Genomic DNA, 23,350 nt, shown 5'->3' with positions numbered 1-23,350 from the left:
AACTGCCACTTCAGAGGCACTTGGCAGCAGGTGCAGAAGGATGGAGTGAGGCAGGACTCAAGCTACTTCTGAACGCAGCTTTTGCACATGGCCCCAAACTGGGATAAGAGGCGATGGGAGGAGTCTCTCACCTCTCAGCTGTGTTGAGCCCTGCTGAGGCTTGACACATTTCACCAGGGGGAGCCACTGCAGAAGGAGCACCTGGGTTGCCCAACAGGGAAAATCGCCAGGGCTCAGCGATGCTTGACACAGCAGGGTATCTAGGAGGTTGCCGAGAGCTATTGCTCACTCCCATTTGGGATAGATAGGGGCACAGAGGGAGCCAATTTAAGGGTCTGGGCAAGAGCAGACCTGGTGAAGTCTCATAATGAACTTTGACCACTTAGCTTGGACGTGGGGCTGTAGGTGGAGCACCTGGGTCTATCTGAGCAGATGAAAAGATGAGAGAACCTGCTGTGTGTTCTGTGTGAACTGGGGAGGCCATGCTCTGTGTGAAGTGCACAACCAATGCTCCGCCCAGCTAATTATTGCAATATGGGAGTGTAGGCCCAGTGTGGCCTGATCTTGTATTAATAAAAATAGCTCAAACTTACATAGCAGTCTCCTGCCAGGCCCCATTCTAATCACTTTACAGTTGTTAACTCATTTACTACAACAATTCTACATAAAGTAGATACTATTGCTGTCCCTATTTTATTTATTTATTTATTAAAAAAATTTTATTTTTCTTGGCCACGTCACGTGGCATGCGGGATCTTAGGTCCCCGAATCGAACCCACGCCGCCTGCAGAGTCCTAACCGTTGGACCGCCAGGGAATTCCCTGCTATCCCTATTTTAATATGAGGAAACAAGCACAGAGAGGTTAATTAACTTCTCAAGCTCACTCAGGTAAAGTGGTGAAGCTGGGATTTGAACCCAAGTGATCAGGATCATCCAGAATTCTGTGCTCATGAATTTTCAAGAATTTTAAGTGAGGTATTCAGACTTGAACAAGTTGTAAATGAATTCAAATGAATTTTTAAAATATTAAATGAGCTAAATATCCTAAAAAGGTACTATTAGTTTGCTCCTCCGGAAGAGGAGCTCTATAATAGGGATGATAAACAATGATCGTGATAAGCGACTTTCCGTGTGCTCTTTCCATGAATGACCTCATTTTAGTCAAGTATCTCCATTTTTCAGATGAGAACACTGAGACTTAAGAGCTTCCCGTGGTCTCCCGGCTAGTAATTAACAACTGCAGAGTTTGCGCTCTTATTCCCTGGGCTAGGCGTGGGTTCCACAAGGAAGCAGAGAGTGTCTCCCAGCAAAACCGAAACCCGCACAGCTACTCAATCGCCGGGGCAGAGTCCTTTCAAGCTCCGGGAGACGCTCCCTGCGCACCCCGCCCACCCTTCGTCGGTTTTCGTCTGGAGCTCCCCTCGTGATTGGTCGCGATCGCTGCCGTGGGCACGCCCACTCCTTGCGGGTTTCCGATTGGGGGAGGCCTACGCAGCTCCTCCCCTCGGCGGCAAGAGCGGTTGGAAGCGAGTATGGCGGCCCCCGGGGCCGCAGCTACAGACCTAGGTGCGGTGGCATTCGGGAGGGGGCTGCGGCTCGTGGATTGCGAGGGAGGAATGCGGCGGTGGGGACTGTGTTGTGCCAGAGGTCCCGCGGATGGGGGTTCGGGGTTCGTCTCAGGCAGGATCCCTTCAGACTAGGGTCCGGGCCCCTCGCCGGGGAATCCCTTTGAATGCGGGCTGAGAGGTTGAGTACAGGTTGCCGGGGCTCCTCCGCGTCGGGGGTGGGGCCGGCACCCGAGCCCACCTCTGGCGGCGCCTCAGTGGATCCCCCCGTGTCCCCAGAGGTGGTTCGAGGCAAGCGCGCCGCCCTCTTCTTCGCCGCGGTGGTCATCGTGCTGGGGCTGCCGCTCTGGTGGAAGACCACGGAGACCTACCGGGCCCCATTGCCTTACTCCCAGATCAGTGGGCTGAATTCCCTGCAGGTAAGACCTCAGTGGTGGAAGACCAGGGGACAGCCCACCGGCAAGATGGAGACTCACTGGTGGCCCTGATGCTTCTTCCCGCAGCTCCGGCTCATGGTGCCGGTCACTGTCGTGTTTACCCAGGAATCAGTGCCATTGGACGACCAGGAAAAGCTGCCCTTCACCGTTGTGCATGAGAGAGAGATCCCTCTGAAGTGTGAGTTCCTGATCAGGGCTGCCTTTCTGGTCTGAGTTCAGTCCGCAGATAGGTTGGATAGGAGAAGCATGGGTATCCCGTAAAGGTGATTGCAAACTTATTAAAAGGCCACTTTGAATGAACAGTGTGTTTGCTAAGAAAAAAAGCAGCTTTAAATTCAGTATTCACCATTAAAGGGGCAGTTTTATTCATAAAACAGTTGTGCTACCTGATCAGAAGTAGGTGATGCTCATTACGGGATAGGGGAGGATGTGGGATGTAGTGGAATGAACACAGGGTTTGGAATCAATTTGGACTTACATACAGGCCTTAATTCAGTTTAACGTTAAATACTTTACGGACTGTTAGGCACGTAGGTATCAGGAATTTGGGGATGAATAAGAAATTGATATTGGTTTCAAGAAATTCATAGGTAGGAGAGAGAGACAAAGAAATCACAGAAGTGTATAAGTATATAAGAAACAGAGATTGTACGTAAGAAAGAGACTATAACTGGAGGAAAGAAAGGTAGAGAAGGTTTTGAGGGCTGTAATTTTTAAGCCGGATTTTTTTTAAAATTTATTTATTTATTTACATTTATTTTTGGCTGTGTTGGGTCTTCATTTCTGTGCGAGGGCTTTCTCCAGTTGCGGCGAGCGGGGGCCACTCTTCATCGCGGTGCGCGGGCCTCTCACCGTCGCGGCCTCTCCCGTTGCGGAGCACAGGCTCCAGACGCGCAGGCTCAGTAGTTGTGGCTCACGGGCTTAGTCGCTCCGCGGCATGTGGGATCTTCCCAGACCAGGGCTCGAACCCGTGTCCCTTGCATTGGCAGGCAGATTCTTAACCACTGCGCCACCAGGGAAGCCCTTAAGCCAGATTTTTAAAGGATGTGTAGGAATTCAAGTTAAATGAGGAGGAGAGGGAGGGATAACACTAGTTAGTAATAATGATAGCTAATATTAGTTGTTCATTATATGCCAGAAACTCAGTGAAACACTTTACACGTGTTGCCTCATTTAATCCTAACATTATGATCCCCATTTTAAGTCTCTTGTCTCTTTTATTATATATCAGCTCTCCCTACCCCATCCCAATATACTTGTTTTCATTGATTTGTTGGAAAAACCAGGTCATTTGTTTGATAGAACATCTCACATTCTGGATTTGGCAGATTTCTTCCTCCTGGTTTCATTTAACTTATTTCTCTAGTATCCATATTTCTTAAACTGGTAGTTAGATCTAGAGGTTTGCTTAAAATCAGTTTTTTTTTAAATTTTTAAAATTTTATTTATTTAATTTATAATTTGGCTGCGTTGGGTCTTCGTTGCTGCACACGGTCTTTCTCTAGTTGCAGCGAGCGGGGGCTACTCTTTGTTGTGGTGCAAGGGCTTCTCATTGCAGTGGCTTCTCTTTTTGCGGAGCACGGGTTCTAGGTACGCAGGCTTCAGTAGTTGCAGCACGCGGGCTCAGTAGTTGCAGCGCATTGGCTCAGTAGTTGTGGCTCGAGGGCTCTGGAGCGCAGGCTCAGTAGTTGTGGCGCACGGGCTTAGTTGCTCTGCAGCATGTGGGATCCTCCCGGACCAGGGCTCGAACCCGTGTCCCCTGAATTGGCAGGCGGATTCTTAAGCACTGCGCCACCAGGGAAGTCCTAAATTTATTTTTTGGCCGCACTTCGTGGCATGAAGGATCTTAGTTCCCCGACCAGGGATCGAACCCGTGCCCCCTGCAGTGGAAGCACAGAGTCCCAACCACTGGACTGCCAGGGAAGTCCCCAGGTTCAGGTTTTTTTTTTTTTTAACATCTTTATTGGAGTATAATTGCTTTCCAATGTTGTGTTAGTTTCTGCTGTATAACAAAGTGAATCAGCTATATGTATACATATATCCCCATATCCCCTCCCTCTTGCATCTCCCTCCCACCCTCCCTAGCCCACCCCTCTAGGTGGTCACAAAGCACTGAGCTGATCTCCCTGTGCTATGCAGCTGCTTCCCACTAGCTATCTATTTTACATTTGATAGTGTATATAGGCACATATATGCAATGGAATATTACTCAGCCATAAAAAAAACGAAATTGAGTTATTTGTAGTGAGGTGGATGGACCTAGAGTCTGTCATACAGAGTGAAGTAAGTCAGAAAGAGAAAAACAAATAGTGGATGCCAGCACATATATATGGAATCTAAAAAAAAAAAAAAAGTGGTTCTGAAGAACCTAGGGGCAGGACAGGAATAAAGACGCAGACGTAGAGAATGGACTTGAGGACATGGGGAGGGGGAAGGGTAAGCTGGGATGAAGTGAGAGAGTGACGTGGACATATATACACTACCCATGTTCAGTTTTTTAGGCAAGAATACTTTCAGTTGGTGTGTTGTACTTCCTATCGTGCTATATCATGTAGTGGCCTGGTTGTTTCACTTTGGGTGATACAAAGATGATTATTTAGTTCAGATATTGTCAGCTTGATTTCTGTATTTTAGTTCTCTGTCAACCTTTCACCTGATGATTTAGCATCTGTTGATACTGGAATCCATTTCATTAGGTTGCAAAATGGCAATTTTTAAATTCTGCCATTTCTTCTGCATTCTTCTGGAATTCTGTAAAGAAGAACTTTCCCAATAAATTTTAGGTTCAGCTTGTCAAGTTCCAGGTGGCGAAAAAAATCCCTTTGGAATTGCCTTACATGTTTAGATTAACTTGGAGAGAATTGACATCCTGAGAATATTTAGTTTTTCCATCTAGGAGCCTTGTATGTGTTTCCATTTTATTCAGATCTTCTTTTATGTCATTGAGTAAAGTCCTGTGTTTTTTTTTTTTTCTTACAGTTTTGTACATGTATTCCTGGATATTTTTATATTCTTTATTGTTACTGCAATTGGGATTTTTAAAAATACTTGCTTTTTTAATTGGATATTGCTGGTATTTATTAGAAAGCTACCCATTCTTGCATCTTCTTATAATAGTTTTTTAGTTGGTTCTCTTTGATTCCCTTTGAAAATAATTATACTACTTCAAAAAGTGGCCATTTTGTCTCTTTCTTTCAAATATTCATGTTTCTCTTTTTTCACTTACTGCATTGGTCAGGAACTTCAGGAAGAACAGTGCTGAATAATAGAGGAGATAGCAGGCATCCTTGTTTTCGTGCTAATTTTAATGGAACTATAGTGTTTTGTCATTAAGTGTGCATCTTATTTTTATCAAGAATGTTCACTGAGTTTATTTTGAGACATCTATTGAAATGATCATATGGTTTTCCTCCTTTTACCTACTAATGTAATGAATATTGTAATAGATTTTCCTTTGGGGAGGGTACTTCAGGTTGAAGGTACACAGCGAGAGGCAAGAGCTGGGCAGGTGGAAGAGGTGGAGTGTCATGTGTTTATATCATCCATGCAGAAATCATTAGAATTGGCTGTTGCTTCTTGGTATTTCTCTGCAAACAATCATCTTGCTCTCCTCGGACACTGGACAGCATTAGGGCTGGAAGGGTGGGCAGAGTCTGACACTTGCTTTTCTCATCATGCTTCTTTCTTTTCTGTAAGACAAATTGAAAATCAAATGCCGTTTCCAGAAGGCCTATCGGAGGGCTTTGGATCATGAGGAGGAGGCCCTGTCATTGGGCGGTATACAAGGTACTAGGAGGGGTGATCATTTTAACAGGAAGCCCTCTTTTTCCTTCTGATCTCTAAGTGTGTAGTTTCCATATCTTGTCCTTTTTTTTTTTTTTTTTTTGTGCCTGTGCCGTGCGTCCTGCAAGGATCTCAGTTCCCTGACCAGGAATTGAACCTGGGCCACGGCAGTGAAAGCCCAGAATCCTAACCACTAGGCCACCAGGGAACTCCCTCCATAATTTGTCTTAACTCCAAAATCTCTCTGGGAAAGCTGGGAATGAGACACCTTTCTTTCAAATATTCATGTTTCTCTTTTTTCACTTACTGCATTGGTCAGGAACTTCAGGAAGAACAGTGCTGAATAATAGAGGAGATAGCAGGCGTCCTTGTTTTCGTGCTAATTTTAATGGAACTATAGTGTTTTGTCATTAAGTGTGCATCTTATTTTTATCAAGAATGTTCACTGAGTTTATTTTGAGACATCTATTGAAATGATCATATGGTTTTCCTCCTTTTACCTACTAATGTAGACCTTGTGTCTCAGCCTGGGCCACCAAGGGCCAAGCCTGGCCACAGTGTCAGCTGGGTGTGAGTGGGAGGTGGAGTGATGGGTTAGGCACCGTGTGGGAGCCAGAGGGAGAGGGGATGGTGTTTTCGCTCCTGGTACACCACCTGTTCTTGACCCCAGAGGCAGAAACCATGTTTGCTGAGCCATCGGAGCAAGCAGAGGGCTCCTTGACAGTGTACGTGATCTCTGAACACTCCTCACTTCTCCCTCAGGTAGGATGAGCAGAGAGGCTGCGGACATGCCTTCTCCCTTCAGCTTGTCCTCTCCTAAGTCTCCTCCTTGCAGTATTGTTGCCCATTCCTTCCGTTTGCTACAGAAAACTCTCCTCAAGTATTTTTTAAAAAGAATGCAAATAGGGATTGTTTTCATTGACTCTGGGTCTTTCTAAATCCAAGGCTTGTATGTGGTTAAAGTTCCATTTTTTTTTTTAAATAAATTAATTTATTTATTTATTTTGGCTGCATTGGGTCTTCGTAGCTGCGCACGGGCTTTCTCTAGTTGCGGTGAGCGGGGGCTACTCTTCGTTGAGGTGCGCGGGCTTCTCATTGCAGTGGCTTCTCTTGTTGCGGAGCACGGACTCTAGAGCGCAGGCTCAGTAGTTGTGGCACACGGGCTTAGTTGCTCTGCGGCATGTGGGATCTTCCCGGACCCGGGCTCGAACCCATGTTCCCTGCATTGGCAGGCGGATTCTTAACTAGTGCACTACCAGGGAAGTCCTAAAGTTCCAATTTAAAGTGGAAAAAAAATCAATAGGGTTAAAGAAGCTGGTTTGAATGGGCTGTGATGATAATATGAGCAATACATTGACCTTTTCAGTTTCTGAACAAAAGGCTTGGTGGGAGCTGTACCAGCTACCATTTTATTTTTTAATTTATAATGAAATATTTAATTATTACAAAAAGATGAAGGAAAATTTTAATAAACATCCATGTACCCACCCCCAGCTTGCAAACTATAATGCAGCCCTGTGCATCTCCATGATTATATCCCATTCCCTTGCAGCCAAAGGTGACCATAGTTTGTATGTATCATTTTCATATTTTTCTTTCAAGTTTTATCACATATATCTCTATAAACAATATGTTTAATTTTATATATTTTTGAACTTTATATAAATGCCGTAATGCAGCGCATGTTCTTCTCCAGTTTTCATTTTGCTTGACCTTTATGTTTGAATCATCTATGATAATATGTCTAGTTGAATCTAATGCATTCATTTAAAATTCTGTCTAATGTTTCATTGTATAAACATATCACAATTTATCCATTCTGTTGCTGACAGGCATTTGGATTGTCTCCAGTTTTATCCTATTACAAATAATGCTGCTGTGAAAATTCTTGTACTTGCCTCTTTGCCATTTGCCATTTACTTATATCAAACTTTCCAGTGTTTGTTTATTCTTGCTCAGCATGCCATCCCTTAGTTTCCAGCCCATGAAGATATAGCTGTTGCCTGCACTTATGTCAACTGGGAAGAAGAAGGGAACTGAAATGAATGAAAGCACTCATATATACCCATAGCTCAGAAATGTTGACATAATAGTTTGCAATGAATCTAGAGAGAGGTGCAGGCCTGTTGGTCGGTGGCAAAAGGCCAGATTCTCAAAGACAGGAGCCAGAGTGCTCTTCTGCTTTCTTCCCTGAGCCGTGGGTATTCTGTCCCTTGCTTGCCCCTCACAGGACATGATGAGCTACATTGGGCCCAAGAGGATGGCAGTTGTGCGGGGGATAATGCACCGGGAGGCCTTTAACATCATTGGCCGCCGTGTAATCCAAGTAGCCCAGGCCATGTCTTTGACTGAGGACGTGCTTGCTGCAGCCTTGGCTGACCACCTCCCAGAGGACAAGTGGAGCTCTGATAAGAGGCGGCCTCTCAAGTCCAGCTTGGGTAGGGTGACCGGGCTGTGCCACGGGAAGGGAGAGGGAAGTGAATTATGTGGAGACAGTGGGGCAGGAGGGGACTCTGCATGCAAACGCTTCACTCCTTTCTTCTGTGGTTTCATCTTTTTCTTAAAGCACTCAGTGTTCCTCATCCCAGTTTTATCCTCCCTTTGCATCCATGATGGCAACCAGCCCCATTTCAGAGGAGAACCAAGTTCAGCTCAGCCAGGGGTACAGGCTGCCTTTGATCCACAGATGCCTCTGGCTTCCCTGACTCCTGTTTTTATAGGCTATGAAATCACCTTCAGTTTACTCAACCCTGACCCCAAGTCCCATGACGTCCACTGGGACATCGAGGGGGCTGTCCAGCGCTACGTGCAGCCCTTCCTGAATGCCCTCAGGGCTGTGGGCAACTTCTCTGTGGACTCTCAGGTGAGACTGGGAGCAAGTTGAGGAGCCCTTTTCCCGACTGCACCATCCTTTTCCAAGTCCCTCCATATTTGGCATTTACAGGTGTAGTCTGTTCTTCCAGCTCTTTGAGCTTGCTGATTTGCCAGGAAATTCCTGTGTATGTATATGGTTCTGGGGTCTACTTTCCCTCCTTGGTGTCCAGCTTGGGGAGTTTTGTCAATGCTTGTTAAAAAAGTAACTTCTCTATGGCTCCCTCTGGAACTGTATTCACCAGTTGTGCCATCCTAAAAATTTATTAAAAAACAAACAAACAAACAAACAAAAAAAAACAAAAACAAAAACAAAAAAACTTCCTGAAATATGTTAATGTAGTAACAATACAGATGTGATGAATGTAGTCTTCTGAATTACACAGTATCCTTTTAGGGAAAAGGTGGGAGAAATTTTTATCAGGTCTTGGTAGTGGGAGAAATTACTTCTGAATAACCGATTTGATTTGATCTTGTGGACACTGAATTATGCTATTCTTTGTTTAGGCTGTGAGAAAGCCTGGTAAAATAATTTGGTGTTCAAAACATGGATTTAGTGTGTTAACTTTACCCTTAGCTTTGTTATTTTTTTCCCTACTCCTGTTTTCTCTCAGCCTTGATTTTTGTCTCTTATATTTTGCCCTGCCTAATGGTTATCTTTTTAAGGCACCTCAAATCTTTTGGGGGGACAAATTGGAATATAGCTCAGTAGACAAATAGCATGCTCCCTCTTTGCTCTACAGATCCTTTACTACGCAGTGTTGGGGGTAAACCCCCGCTTTGACCCAGCTTCCTCCAGCTATTATTTGGCCGCACACAGCCTCCCCCATGTCATCAACCCAGTGGAGTCCCGGCTGGGTGAGCTCCTGATGAGGAGGGTCTTTCTGCCAGGCCGGGGAAGGACCCTGAAGGCTCAGCCTGGGGTGGGAGGCGGGTTGTATATAGCGATGGCTCCTGGGTTGGGTTGGTCCAAGGACGTTGAGGAGGTGCTGGGCATTTAGGCTCCTTTTTCACAATAGTCTGTTGACATCTCCATCTCCACACTGTCACATCCAAAAGCATTGATTAAACATTCCCAGCACTTTTTATAAACAAATGGATAGGCTGCGTCTCCCTCCCTGCAAGCCATCCAGGAAAAATATGGCCACACGTGTAGGAAAGACAACAGCAGAAGTACCTGAAGGCAGAATTTGAATTGACAGTTCTGCTGATTGAGGCTGAAGAACCTTGAAGCTGGGGTTCCAGTTTTTCATTTTGGCGCTGGTACCTCAGAAAAGTAGGTAGTACAGTACAGTAGAACTGTAATAGATGCAAACCAAAGGGAGTATATCACTAGTTGTGGAATTTTAGGCACCAGGGTTAGGCCAGTGTGGACCAAGGGGTATTGGTGGGGCAGCACATGAGGCCTTGGCGAATTCCTCCTCCCTCCCTCCCTCCCTTCTTCCCTCCTTCCCTCCCTTCTTCCCTCCTTCCCTCCCTTCTTCCCTCCTTCCCTCCCTTCTTTCCTACAAGGTCCAAGGGACTGCTTTATGGCACTGCCGAAAAAGGTGGGAGGCTGTTGGAGGAGAGGTGATTTGGGGGCAGTTTGAGGCTGAGGGCTGCACTTCATGTATGTGGCACATCTCGGGAGAATGCTGAGGTTCTTTACCACAGAAACCCAGGCCTGGAGGATATCCTAGTGATTATCAGTTGGGGAAAATGAGGCCCAGAGTGAGTGACCAGCAAGTTAGAGGCTTACCTGGACCTAAGATCTAGACCCAACGTGTTTGGTGTGCTGACTCCCCTTCTCTTTGTGCCACAGGATCCAGCGCTGCCTCCCTTTACCCTGTGCTCAACTTTCTACTGTATGTTCCTGAGCTTGCCCACTCCCCCCTGTACATTCAGGACAAGGATGGGGCTCCAGTGGCCACCAACGCCTTCCACAGTCCCCGCTGGGGTGGCATTATGGTATGGTCACACCACGGAGACCCCAGAGCCCAAACGTCAGGGATGTTCCTTGAGACTGTTACTTCTGTTGTTCCTCTGGTGTCCTCTGTGGCCCAGCCTGGGTTGGGGGGTGGTGGTGAGGTGCTGTGAGCTCGTGTGCCCCCCCACCCCGCACCAGCCCCACTGCTTCTTATTTCCATCAGTGTTTATATAGTAGGACCCTTTTGCACTTGCAGTTTGCGCTGACTTAGGACTATTCTGTGTATAACTTAGATCTTGGCCCTGTTTGCGGGAGTCTTAACAAGGTTGGGAATGTTGTCTCCCCTGTTAGATTGGAGTTTCTCATGGGTAGGAACTGTAAAATGGAATAAACATTATTTCTTTAACAAGATTTTTGAGGGAGTAGAGGAGATAATTTATATAAAGCTCCTAATAGCAGGTATTCCAAAAACATTAGGTTTGTAATTTTTAAAGAGCACAGAGTATGTCTTCCTTTCCTCTCATGGCCTCCAGAGTGTCTAGGGCAGAGCTGTGCACGGTCCTGGCGTGATGTTGAGGCACCCTTATTTCCCACTGCAGGTATACAATGTGGACCCCAAAACCTACAATGGCTCGGAGCTGCCGGTGAGAGTCAAGGTGGACATGGTGCGGGTGATGGAGGTGTTCCTGGCTCAGTTGCGGTGAGGTCCTGGGGGATCCACTTGGGGGCGAGGCCACTGAGACTGACCACAGTCTCCTGGGCTGACTGCAGTTAACCCTCACTTGGCAGGGATACCTTGGCTGTGCCTGGAGCCCCAAGGAAACCAAGAAAGGTTTCCAAGGATCACTTCATCCTTCTCTTAAGAAAGACTAGTTGTTGACAAAAAGTGTTTTAGGAAAAATAGGCTCATGAATGTCAGGTCCATAGGCTGTGATTAGGGATGCTTAAGAAAATAGCTGTTAATTCTTGTGCGAACGGATCTATTGATAGTGGCCTCCTGATGCCCTGTGTTGAGTATTCTAAGGCTGTGTCTGGGCTCATCAGGAAAGAGGATTCTGATTGATTAGCAATGTCTGCCATGGTGCAGGAATAGAGAGGCACAGCATGAATGCCTTGTCAGAGGTGGTCCTGGATCATCCCTTAACTAAGGCTCAGGGGCCCCATTTGTCCAAAGAGAGGGTAGACAGGGTGAGGGGATTAAACTAGTTGGTGTTAATTAGAAATATTTTAGCCATGGAACCTTTTTTCACACGAGATCTTAGAATATAGAAATAATATAGAAACAGGTAAAAGTGAAAAACCACTGGTAAAAGTGGGGCTTGGGGCTCTGTGTTACTTAGTGTTGCTGCTCACCCCCTAAGACGCTAAGGCACTTCCTACAACCCCTGTGGTTCTGGGTGAGATCGAAAATCCTAATAGTTATTCTAGGAATCCTAACCGTCTTCTCCCACCTTCTGCCCCTTTGACCTTCTTTGCTGTTCCTACAGGCTGCTCTTTGGGATTGCTCAGCCCCAGATGCCTCCAAAATGCCTGTTTTCAGGGTCTAAGAGTGAAGGGATAATGAGCTGGGAGCTGGACCGGCTGCTCTGGGCTCGGTCAGTGGAGAACCTGGCCACAGCCACCACCACTCTCACTTCCCTGGCCCAGCTTCTGGGCAAGATCAGCAACATTGTCATCAAGGACGATGTGGCATCTGAGGTAAGCAGGCAGGGGACGGATTCTGTGGCCTAGGACTGGAGTGGCCAGCAGGGCCCAGGGTGTGGTGAAACCAGAGAGCCATTTGAGGTCCAGAGGATGTGTGGGCATGCCATCCTTGAGTGCCCAGGCTTCCTCTAGAGGTCAGTGCCAGCTCCCCAGTAAGGAGTCTAAGTGTGGGTGTGAGGTGTTAAGCAGGCACTAAGAAGATACCCCCTAGCCCTTTTATACCGGCCTCCATATATCCTGGGCGAACTCCAGGCAACCTTCCTGGTAGACGGAAGACACAGTGAGGCCCTCTCCCACCCTCCCCACCAACCGATGCCTAGGACTTTTTGGTAACCCCCTGCCCCCTTCCTAGGTGTACAGGGCTGTAGCTGCAGTCCAGAAGGCAGCGGAGGAGCTGGCCTCTGGGCACCTGGCCTCTGCCTTCGTTGCCAGCCAGGAAGCTGTGACATCCTCAGAGCGTGCCTTTTTTGATCCCTCACTCCTCCATCTCCTCTATTTCCCTGATGACCAGAAGTTTGCCATCTACATCCCACTCTTCCTGCCTATGGCTGTGCCCATCCTCTTGTCCCTGTTCAAGATCTTCCTGGAGACTCGCAAGTCCTGGAAAAAGCCTGAGAAGATAGACTGAGCAGGGCAGCATCACAGTAGGAAGCCTTCCTTTCCAGCCGGGAGGGGAGGTGTTAGATTGAGAGGCATATAATGGGGCCTGCCACAAATGACTTGTCTCCAGCCTGCTCTGTTGCCACTCCAGCAGTCAAAGTATAACACTCCTTCCCATTCTTCTGACTCAGGTCCCTCCCACTCTTCATCCCCCCACCCCCACCCCCCCATGCTCAAAAGACACATCACCTGGGCCTCCTTACCTGGCCTGAACTTGAAGGCCCTTTTCTATCTCCCTCTGGAGCAGGGGCAGCTTGTGCTTCTGCCCTGTTCCTCACAGTCCTCTTGCACTGAGAGGGAGCATTAGGGGAAAGCCCTGGGTTGGATTCTAGGGCCCTTCCCTCCACGCTTCTCTCTAACCCCTCAGGGAGAGCCCTAGCACTGCTCTCATAGAAGGGGCCAAGCACCTGTCACCTCTGGGACCTTCTCCTTTACTCCCCTCCCTCCTGGCTGGCTACACCTGTTGGGTGCAGCCTGATGCTGGGTGTGGCAGAGGTTCCCTTCACCCTTTCATAGAGGCAGTGTGGTGAGCGGGGAAAGTTCTGGACTTGGGATTAAACATGCCTGAATTCAAACCCTTGCTTCTGTACTTATCATCTGGGGAGCTTTGAATAAGCCACTTAATCCTCTCTGAGCCTCAGTTTTTCACTTGTTTAAATAGTACTAATGATACCTCCCCTACAAGGTGGTTGTGAGGATTAAATGTGATGAGCATGTGATAGTGTCTGGCATATTCTAGGCTCTCAAGAAACATTGGTTGAATGTGAATTGGAATGATATGAAGTATGAGCATACCTTTCATTCTTCATTCGTATGTAAGTAATGGTTTCCTGGTGTCTGTCCTCCTGGGCTCACTGGTCCATTTTGCTTCCACCTGGCCATGTGCCCTTCTTGCCTCGATGTCCTGGAGGGCCCTGTGGTGGCTGGACATTGTAGGCTGTTGTCCTTCGGTATGTCCTGGGTTGTCTAGCAGGGGGTCTGGGAGAGAATAGCTTGTACCAGTGTAAGCCCTCAGATACTAACTGATTCATAAATTCAAAAAAAGAACATACAGTTGACCCTTGAACAACATCGGGGGTGGGGTGCCCACCCTCTGTGCATTCAAAAATCAGAGTATAATTTATATTTGGCTCTGTTGATCTGCAGTTCCATATCCAGAGATTCAGCCAACCTCCCATCGTGTAGTACTGTAGTATTTTCTATTGAAAAAAATCCACAAATAGGTGGTCCCACGCACTTCAAACCCATGTTGTTCAAGGGTCAACTGTATTGAGCACAGGCTGCACGGGGCACTGTGCTAGGTAGGTGCTGGGTATTATAGAGAACAAAGACAGGATCTCCACTTTCACCGAACTGGTCTTTTAGGAGGCGGAGTCAGTGAGCAAATGAAACTAATTTCAGATAATGCATTAGAAAGAAAAAACAGGCTGATCAGATGGTGACTGGGCGTGTTTGAGAGGGTCTCTGAGCAGATGACATTTGAGCTGAGACCAGAAGGGCAAGAGGAGGCCATCTGGGGGAAGAGCATCCCAGGCAAAGACCCTGAGGCGGGAACTCGCTTGCGGGGCAGAGGGAGGGGGGGGAGTGGCTAGAGCACAGCGAGTAAGAAGGAGAAGGTAGCCAAGACCCCTTAAAATCCCTATCGAAAAAATGAAAGAAGCCCAGGGCGGGCCGCCTCCCTGCCCCGGGTGAGTAGCCCAGGTGGGCGGGCGGTGGGCGGGGCCAGTACCGGGCCCACCCTGGGGGCGGGGCGGTACCTGGGGCCCCTGCCCGGCCGGGGGCGGGGCTGCGGACGCTCCCCCTTCCCTCGGCTCCAGCCGGCGCAGGCAGCCGCCGCGGCAGCAAGCTAGCTGCGGCCCCGCGAGGCCATGAAGGTGAAGAAGGGCGGCGGCGGGGCCGGGACGGGGGTGGAGCCCGCTCCAGGGGCCTCGGGCCGGAGCTTAGAGACCAAGCCGGAGCTGCAGGCGGAATCCGAATCCGGGTCCGAGTCGGAGCCGGAGGCAGGCCCGGGGCCCAGGCCGGGGCCGCTGCAGAGGAAGCAGCCGATCGGGCCGGAGGACGTGCTGGGGCTGCAGCGGATCACGGGCGGTGAGCACCCGCGAGGGAGCGCCACCCGCGGGCGGGAGCGAGAGAGCACGAGAGGGGGCCCTCGAGGCGCGCGGAGCCCGGGCCCCCGCCCCCTTTCCCGCCCTCCCCCTGCCTCCCCTCCCCCACCAGAGTCCCCCTCCACGTCTGCCTCCAGGCCTGAGATCTCATGTTCCCCCTTCCCTTGATCTGTCTCTGCGCCCCTCTTGTCCCTTTAGAGATTTATTTCCACCCCACTCCTTACTTTTTGAGGAGTCCATCCCCCTTTCCCAGGTGGAAGTGGAGCAACACCTGCAACTGTGACCCCTTCCCCACAGAGTCTTCAGAGCCCTTTGAAGATTTTCTCTGCAATAACGAGGAAGGGGGCTGAGTGCAGTCTACCCTCAGTCTCCTCCACCCTGGAGGCTAGGTGGAGGCTGAGTTACCAGGGTGGTATCAAAACCCTCAGTTCTCCCCGACCATTAATGCCTTCACCCTGGACACCCCAGGAAGTCTGGGGCCATCCCCCTCTCCAGGACAGGACCTGAGGAGGAAGCTTCAGTGGGTTGGCTCTGGGCGCTCTCAAGGGAGTGGGTTAATGCCCACCCTTAGCCTGGACTAGGGCCTGTCCTGTTTTGGGAGGCCAGGTCTCCACTGTGGTTGAATTTCTGAGCTGGACTGCCTAAGTTGTAGTTCCAACTTTGCCATGTAATTGACTGTGTGACCTTGGGCTAATAACTTCACCTCTCTGAGCATATTCGTCTGTAAAACGGGGATAATGATACCTACCTTGCAGAGCTACTGTGAAAATAAATCCTCTGATTTTGCACCATGCCTGGCATGCTGTGCATGCCCTGTAAATAGGGCTCTTTTATCAGTAGTACTGAGGGCCCCACAGGACTGCTCATGGCTGCTGCCTAGAGGCAGACAACTGGGCATTCAGGCCAGGGGAGGGGGTCACCATAGGCAGGGAACAAGGGCTGGAAAGTCTCATGGCAGAGGCAGTGGCTGAGCCTCAAAGAACAGAAGGCGTTTGGAGTGGCCTACTACCTTGGCCTCATTGATTAGTAACCCTGCCGCAGCTCCCTCTGAGAGAGCAACTCTTGGGGCTCCCCTGTGGGGGTAAGGGGCAGATGCTGGAGTGGACCTGAGCTCTGGAGCTGCAGGAGCAGCAGAGCCCAGGGCTCCCAAACAGAGCTGTGGAGGAGGCCATGATGGCAGGTCTAGGCCTGTGCATCTGGGTCCCCGGGGGACCAGCATCTCCCGTCTCTCTGAGCCAGGCAGCAACCATTCTTGGCTAGGCCCCCAGAGCGCTGAGCTGCCTTACCCGAGCAGGCACTGGTAGAGGGAGGGGGCCTGGGCCAGTCCGATGTTGGTGCCAATTGGGCTGTAATTGGCAACAACAGCATTTAGGATTCAGGTTAGCTCTGGGGCAGAACTTCCTTATAGGGTGTCTAACTTGTCCAGGTCCTAGGTAACTTTAGAGGTTATTTTGCAACTATGGGGGCTTCCAACCCATGTACAACCGTGTGTCTCTGAATTTGGAGGAAATTTATAGCCCTTAGAGATGCGGCATCTGCTGTAGATGAGCAGAGGAAGAGTCTTCACAGGAGCCCTTTCTTTTGTAGAAGTTGAGAACAGGGCTCCAGGACTCTCCCCACTGACACCCCTGCCTGGTCTCTTCTGACCCTAATCGCACAGGTCTGAGGTTTTTTGTTCCTGGATTACTCAGCCCTGAATCCAGCTTAGGAAGCTATTTGTGGCTGAGGGGAAGGGAGCAGTTGTGTTCTGAGCCCTCGGCCAGTCTGCCCCTTATCTGACCTGACCCTGGGTCCCAGGCCTCATCCTTCTCTAGCAGAGGGAGGGAGTGGAGGTGGTGTCCTGAGCCATGGGCCTCTCCTGTTCCTCACTTCCTCTAAGGACAGAGGAGTTGATAGGTTGAGTTTGTGATAGAAAAGACTGAGGTCATACTGCAAGTTGTTCTCAAATGAGAGGAGAGGCTCCAGAAGTTAGAGAATGGGGGAAGAAGGAGGGCTTTATGGGGAGCTGGGAGTTGGGCAACTAGGATGCTGTTCCCAGTTCTGCCACATCCTCTCCTTATGCCCCGCACCTTCCTTCTACATCTTTGGATTAGTGCTTACTTTCTGTGAAAATAAGGTGTGTACAGGGTGAGGTAGGAGTTACCTACTTCCATTCCTCCTTCTCTCCTCTCACCACCATGGGCTGTGATGGGCAGGCCAGGGCTCAGGCCCCTCCACAAGCCCTATGTAGTCCCTGCTGGACCCCAAGGTGCCAGGTGGCTACCAGGAGGGCTTCCTGGAGGGGGCTGCCCCAGGCTTGAGGGAGAGAGAATGACTTTACATTCACTTCCTCTTCCTGCCCCAGAGGAATAAGAGGTGGTCTAGGGGCCTGGAGGGTGATTTCCGGGCCTCTACAGGGAGGATGTGATGCTATGCAGGCTGACAGCACCAGAGCCCCCACTGCACCTCTGTGTTCCTTCCTATTCGCTGCCAGGGCCTCCTTGAGTGCTTGCAGTTGCTGCTGCAAGAGCGGTGAGGGTTGGATCAGGCCCTGCTATTTCTAAGCTTCCTCAAGCAGGGCCCACCACTATTCCTGGTTCCTCTTCTGGGCTCGAGGACTCCCCTTACCCCCTGCACACCCCTGATGCACCTGCCACACCCTCTTACTGGCCTTGCCTGTACTCTTCTCTCTGGGGGTGGCTCAGCATCAAGGCTGGATGGATGACCTTTGAGGGGGTTCCTTCTGTTTGCTAAGACCTCCTGCTTGAAGATCAACAGGGATGGGAGCAAAGGTGGCTCCCTTCCCCCCCCCCCCCAATATTCCAGGCTCTGGGCTTGAGTCAGCAGAGCTTTGGCTAAGCTGCTTAAGGGAGCTGGGTTTGTGTAAGCCTCTTATGGGGAGAGGAGGGGCCGGGGTGGGGGGTGAGGAGGGATAGGGAAGGGGTTGTTCGCTTGCCCCAGCACTACCCAGGTCAGAGAACCTCCTTGTTTGACACACCTAGATGTGTGCCAGGGGTGGCTATGGGGTGGGGGCGGGGGCATCCTCTCCTGAGGTAGAGCTGTGTCACCCCTGTTAGAGTGAGGTTCCTAAAAGCAGGGCTCTATCTTCCCTCTCATGGTGGCGGGGGAAGGGCTCCCCATCAGATTAGAGACTCATTTGGTTAAACGTCACCGAGCCAGTCCTGGCAAAGCAGAGGCTGGAATAAGGACCCTCAACCCCTGGGTGGGCGGCAAAGTGTTGGGGAGGTGGCCTTGTTCTCCACCCTGCCCCTCCCTGACCCCAGAGGCTACCAGGATGGAACCATTTGTCTCCCATTAGATCCCAATGGCAGAGCTATGTCTCCCGCACACTATGGGGGCTCCCGCAGGGTAGGGGCTCAATTCTCTCTTTCTGCAAGGCGGTGACCTTAGGGAGCAGGGAAGGTGGTAGCTAGTTCGGGGTTCCACTAAAGCTGAGTTGGCAGCAGGGGCTTCTGGGCAGGCCCCTTCCTTGCTCAGCCGCCCGTCTCCCCTAGACTACCTGTGCTCCCCTGAGGAGAATATCTACAAGATTGACTTCGTCAGGTTCAAGATTCGGGACATGGATTCAGGCACTGTTCTCTTTGAAATCAAGAAGCCCCCAGCCTCAGGTCAGTGGGTTGGGTGGGCCATCGACAGAGGGAGGTGGGCGAGGGCTGTGAAATGGGCTGCCCAGGGACTCCTCAGGCCACAGAGGAGTCAGAGCAGAGCTGGCATTTGCACCCAGGCCTTCTCAGGAGACACCAGGCAGGGGGGCCTCTGCCTGGGGCTGGGCCTCTTCTTTTCCTTCCCATGTGCTCCTGGGGTTGGACATCTTGGGAAGACAATCCTGCCTCTTCAGTCCCTGCCAGCCTGCCCCCTGCAGGCCCCCTTGGGAACTGCAGTCCCAGAGGCCCCGGGTCTTTTTGTCTCTTGCGGCTTAGGGAATCTCAGTTGAAATTGGTGACCCGCTGACCAGTTGGAAGCAATTGGAAGCATTCAGCCAGTGGTCTGAACCCTCAGTATACATCAGGATCTCCTGAGGAGTTTTGAAAAATTCAGACAGATGAGGGCCCTGGGGTGAAAGCCCGGGTGGGCATGGGCCCCAGCCTGAAGCCCACTGAGCCCCAGCTGGGGTGCATTACAGAGCGGTTGCCCATCAACCCACGGGACCTGGACCCCAATGCTGGGCGCTTTGTCCGCTACCAGTTTACGCCTGCCTTCCTCCGCCTGAGGCAGGTGGGAGCCACGTGAGTCACTGGGCCGGGGTGAGGGCTAGGGGTGGGGGCTGAGGTGCGGGTGAGGGTGGTAGGGAGTCCTTCCTGAGTCCCAGCTCAGCCCCGCCCCCTTCTCTCACTCAGCGTGGAGTTCACAGTGGGAGACAAGCCTGTCAACAACTTCCGCATGATTGAGAGGCACTACTTCCGCAACCAGCTGCTCAAAAGCTTTGACTTCCACTTTGGCTTCTGCATCCCCAGCAGCAAGAACACCTGCGAGCACATCTATGATTTCCCCCCTCTCTCTGAGGAGCTGAGTGCGTGGGCAGGGCCCTGTGGGAGGGATGCAGGGGGACTCAGAGAGACCAAGTTGTGGGGAGCGTGGGTCTGAGCCCCTTTCTTCCCTCCCTGGGTCTCTTGTGTCCGGCCACCATTCGTGTGTCACCTGTAGGGAAACTGAGGCTCAAAGAGGCTGGGGGAACTCTTTGTTCAGCTTGTCCGCGTCCCCTAGTCCTGAAGCCCCTGCGGTGGCCTGGCTCAGGCTTCTGACCTTTGCCCCTACTGGCTGGGTCTCTCTTGCAGTCAACGAGATGATCCGTCACCCATATGAAACACAGTCTGACAGCTTCTACTTCGTGGATGACCGGCTGGTGATGCACAACAAAGCAGACTATTCCTACAGCGGGACGCCCTGACCCCCAAACCACCCCCTACCCCAGGAGGGTCCTGGGCCCGCAGCCGTGACCACTCGAGCACTCACCTCTCAACCCCAGGTCTTCTGCCTGGGCAGTGCTCCAGAAGCCCTGAACCCTGAGTCAGTGTTGGGGGGGAGGGTGCCTGATGTCCCCCGTCCAAGTCTGTGCAGCCCATGGGGCCTGGCATGTGGGGTGGGGTGGTGGGGGGCTGTTTGCCTCCATAGCCAGGAAGACCTCCCGTGGGAGGAGTAGCCAGGACTTCTGGACAGCCGAGCTGGGCCTCTTGGGCCCAAGTTTCAGACTAGTGTTCCCCTATCCAGGCTTTGACTAGGTCAGGGCAGGGACCCATTCCCTGTCCCCTGCCCACCACTGACAGGCCAGAGTTGTAAATTCACAGAGGAAGGTCCTTGTGGGGTCTGGCAGTCAAGCTTCCCAAGGGGGTCTGGGCCCTGACTGCAGCCCTGGCCTCTACCATCAGGGGCTGAGATCCTGCCTGAGGTGTGGGAGGGACCTGCCCAGATTGCAGCCTGGGGTAGGGGCTGGACCAACTGTATATAGTTTTCAATAAACTCTCCTTTTCTGTTTTCTGGTTGTGGGCCAGCATGTGCGTGTGGTGGTGGCTGAGGGGGCCGTGATGTGGTCCCAGGGCCCTCCTGTTTCCTAACCCGCTGTAGCCTGACCCCACACCCGGCATCTAGAGTCAGCATTTAGTATGTGTTGCAGCTGGAAAGGGTTTTTCCTTTGATAAGGAAGGAGACCCAGGCCTTGAGAGGGGAAGCTTTGGCCAAAAGTCGTAGCCAGCCCTGAAGAACAGAGAGAGGCTGGGACAAGGGCCCCCAACTCTACAGTGGCTGGGAAGGTGTTGGGGAGGTGGCCTTGCCCTCTACCCCACCTTCCCTGACCCCCCGAGGCCACTAGGACCATTAGGTTGTCCTTTTAGCCCCCATCAGTGAGAGAAGGCTAAGGCCTGGAGCCATCTTGCCCTCAGCTGCCTTGGGGAGGCCCCCTGGCCTGGCTGCCGTGCACGTAGCACCACCCCCAGTCCTGCCCCAGACGCAGAGGAGGTCTTCACTTCCTTAATGGAGGGAATCCAGGAGCTGAGATAGGTGGAGAGTTTACTGCAGGGTTTACAGCTTGCTGTTCCAAGTGCCAATTTGGATACACGTGGCGCTAGGCCTCCCTCTCCCTCTCTGGGCTGAGGAGTTCATCTAACCCTGAGAGGCCTAGACGGGCTGGAATTCAGCTGGGTTCTGTGGAGCACTTGCTGGGGGCCAGGACCTGGGCTGAACTCTGGGATTCTAAAATGAGTGAGACACAGGGAACAAATACCTGTCCCTAGAATAAGATGAACTGGACATACAGGGGAGCAAGAGTCGTCCTGCTTGGAGGGTCCTAGGGAGGATTCTTGGAAGAATCTTATTCACCCCGGCATTCAGGCCACAAACAAGGGATTCAGTCTCAGCTCCTCCCTGTTTCCAGCTCCATCCAATCAGTCACCAGTCCTGGAGATTTCACCTCTTAAAAAATCTCAACTTCATCTACTTCTCTCCAGTTCCTTCACCTCTCACTCGAAGTCCTACAGTTACACTGCTCAACACCCCTCTGCCACTACTATGGTAGTACGTGGACTCTGGAGCCAGACTGCCTAGATTTGCATCCTGACACTGCCACTTAATAGCTGTGCAATGTTGGCAGGGCAAGCTAACCTCGCTGGGCCTGCATTTTCTGAAAAGTGGGCATAATCCTCAGAATTGATTGTGAGCAGTCTAAGTTAACACATATAAAGCACCCAGGCTTGGGCCTAGCACTCAATATATATTGGCTATTATTAGCTTCATTCTTTGCAATCCACCCTTCACTCAGCTGCCAGAGATAATCTGGCCAGGTCGTTCCTGCTTAGTCCTCCTCAGTGGCCCACCATCGTCCTCAGGAGAAGCCCCAACACCTGAACCACAAGGCTCCACAGGTCTTTCACATTGTAAATATTCACTTTCTTGAATGCAGCTGATAAATCTTGCCTCCAGACCTTTGCTTTATGCCGTTCACTGTGCCTAAATGCTCTTCCCTCATCTCTTCCTGTCAAAGTCGTCCTAAATTTTCAAGCATTTGTGGTGGTGGCTGGGATGATGGTGTGGCTACCTGGCTCTACTGGTGTTCAGTGAACAGGGGGCAGGAATGCCAAATGCGCTCCACTTAATGGGAGACTCAGTGCTAACAGTCCGCCCCTCACAACGGAGGGTCACTGAGTGGGCGTGTGTAACCCCAGAGAAGGCCAATGAGCATCTGAGAGCAGGGCAGAGGGAGAGGAACCAGTGATGGAGACAGGAAGAAAAGCCGGAGAGGGGAGGGCAGGAGCCTGTTTGGGAGCAGGCTGTGTTAAAACTAAGGGAAGAAAGAATTTCACCAAGAAGTAAGTGGTCAGCAACTGTCAGCTGTCACAAAGGTGAGGAAGGGGCGTGGGATGGGGGCGGGGTTTGGTTTGCAGATGAGGCTGTACAGGTATACAAGTGTTTGGAGTTGGAAGTGTTGTTTTGGGGGTTACAAGTCTACAGAGAAGGTATAGCAAGCAAGAGGGACTTTTAGGCCAACACAGGTGTCAGGAAGAAAAACCTCCCCTACCACTCTGGTAACAGTCCTCACTGCACCTGCTAAATTGAATCGGGTTGGGGTCCTGGATCGGGCCTGCTGTACTTCCACCGTCAGATGGATAGGGAGGTCCCTGTTCTGAGGTCCTCATCCCTGGAGCATGTACCAAAGAAGCCCTCATCTGAAGAGGTCTGTGTCCCCTGGGACTGGAGGAGGCCTGGCTGGGAGAAGCCTTGGCACCCTGCCTCCTTTTAAGTCTTCATGCCTCTGGCACTGGTCCCACTGCTAATGGTGCAACTGGGTGCATTTGGTCCTGGCACTTTTCCTGGGAACCCAGAGGATGCCTGGGCAGTAGAAGGAGGAAGAAGACAGGGCCGGGTGGGGCTAGTCCTGGCTCTGGTGAAGACGAGCTGTTGACCTTGAAGGCTGATCTGGACCTTGCCAGATCGGGGCCTCAGATTCTGTCTCTTTGAAGTCAGCCAGATATTTTTGCTTTGACTCCTTAGGGGTGTCACGAGGACCCCACCACTGGGTTGAGCAGGAAAACCCAAATTCTACAGGGAGACCCACCACACGTGCCCACCTGGGCTGGAGCCGGGGTGCACATGGGGACTGCCACACCCTTTGTAAAATATTGAGATGCTTCCCTTCCAGCTGGTGAAGAGCTGCTGTCCCAAGCCCCTAGTGCCTTCCTCCCTAGGCTGGCCCCTCCCCTGAGAGCCACCCTCCATTTCCCCACCACCTGGCAACTAAAGCAAGGGTGCTTTACTTTTTTGTGTGTCATGGACCCAGTGTTGTCTCTACTGAAGCCTGTGGACAGTAAGGTTTTTTTTTTTAATTTTTA

General features: G+C 50.9%; 1 protein-coding gene across 11 annotated transcripts; it reads left to right on the top strand.

Annotated features, from left to right (window-relative positions):
- The first annotated feature begins 1,452 nt into the window (after positions 1–1,452).
- Positions 1,453–20,505, top strand: LOC309618636 (GPI transamidase component PIG-S). 11 transcript variants are annotated; one of them, XM_082372723.1, is made up of 16 exons: positions 1,453–1,567; positions 1,846–1,985; positions 2,070–2,181; positions 5,700–5,789; positions 6,457–6,548; positions 8,017–8,224; positions 8,507–8,649; positions 9,401–9,515; positions 10,459–10,604; positions 11,163–11,263; positions 12,051–12,261; positions 13,667–13,742; positions 18,527–18,640; positions 19,156–19,258; positions 19,370–19,542; positions 19,808–20,505. In XM_082372723.1, exons 1-16 carry the CDS (start codon positions 1,534–1,536, stop codon positions 19,918–19,920), a joined length of 1,971 nt encoding a protein of 656 aa, XP_082228849.1. In that variant the 5' UTR covers positions 1,453–1,533; the 3' UTR covers positions 19,921–20,505. The 11 variants fall into 11 exon arrangements, 7 of the variants coding, with proteins under 7 accessions (XP_082228849.1, XP_082228852.1, XP_082228854.1 ...); XR_014238570.1 differs by lacking the exon at positions 19,156–19,258; XR_014238571.1 differs by lacking the exons at positions 19,156–19,258; positions 19,808–20,505 and adding an exon at positions 14,745–15,015 and having other exon boundaries at positions 19,370–19,480.
- The last annotated feature ends 2,845 nt before the right edge of the window (positions 20,506–23,350 follow it).

The sequence above is a fragment of the Balaenoptera borealis genome (genome assembly GCF_965194805.1).
Source record: "Balaenoptera borealis genome assembly, chromosome: 20".
NCBI lineage: Eukaryota > Metazoa > Chordata > Mammalia > Artiodactyla > Balaenopteridae > Balaenoptera > Balaenoptera borealis.
The sequence above is the reverse complement of the archived record's forward strand: the minus strand, read 5'-3'. Positions and strand labels throughout refer to the sequence as shown.

Excerpts from the sequence above, each read along its gene's own strand:
- LOC309618636 (XM_082372723.1), top strand. The coding sequence starts at position 1,534 with ATGGCGGCCCCCGGGGCCGCAGCTACAGACCTAG. Across the intron at positions 9,516-10,458 it reads CCCAGTGGAGTCCCGGCTGG|GATCCAGCGCTGCCTCCCTT; the intron begins GTGAGCTCCTGA and ends TTTGTGCCACAG. Across the intron at positions 18,641-19,155 it reads CAAGAAGCCCCCAGCCTCAG|AGCGGTTGCCCATCAACCCA; the intron begins GTCAGTGGGTTG and ends GGTGCATTACAG.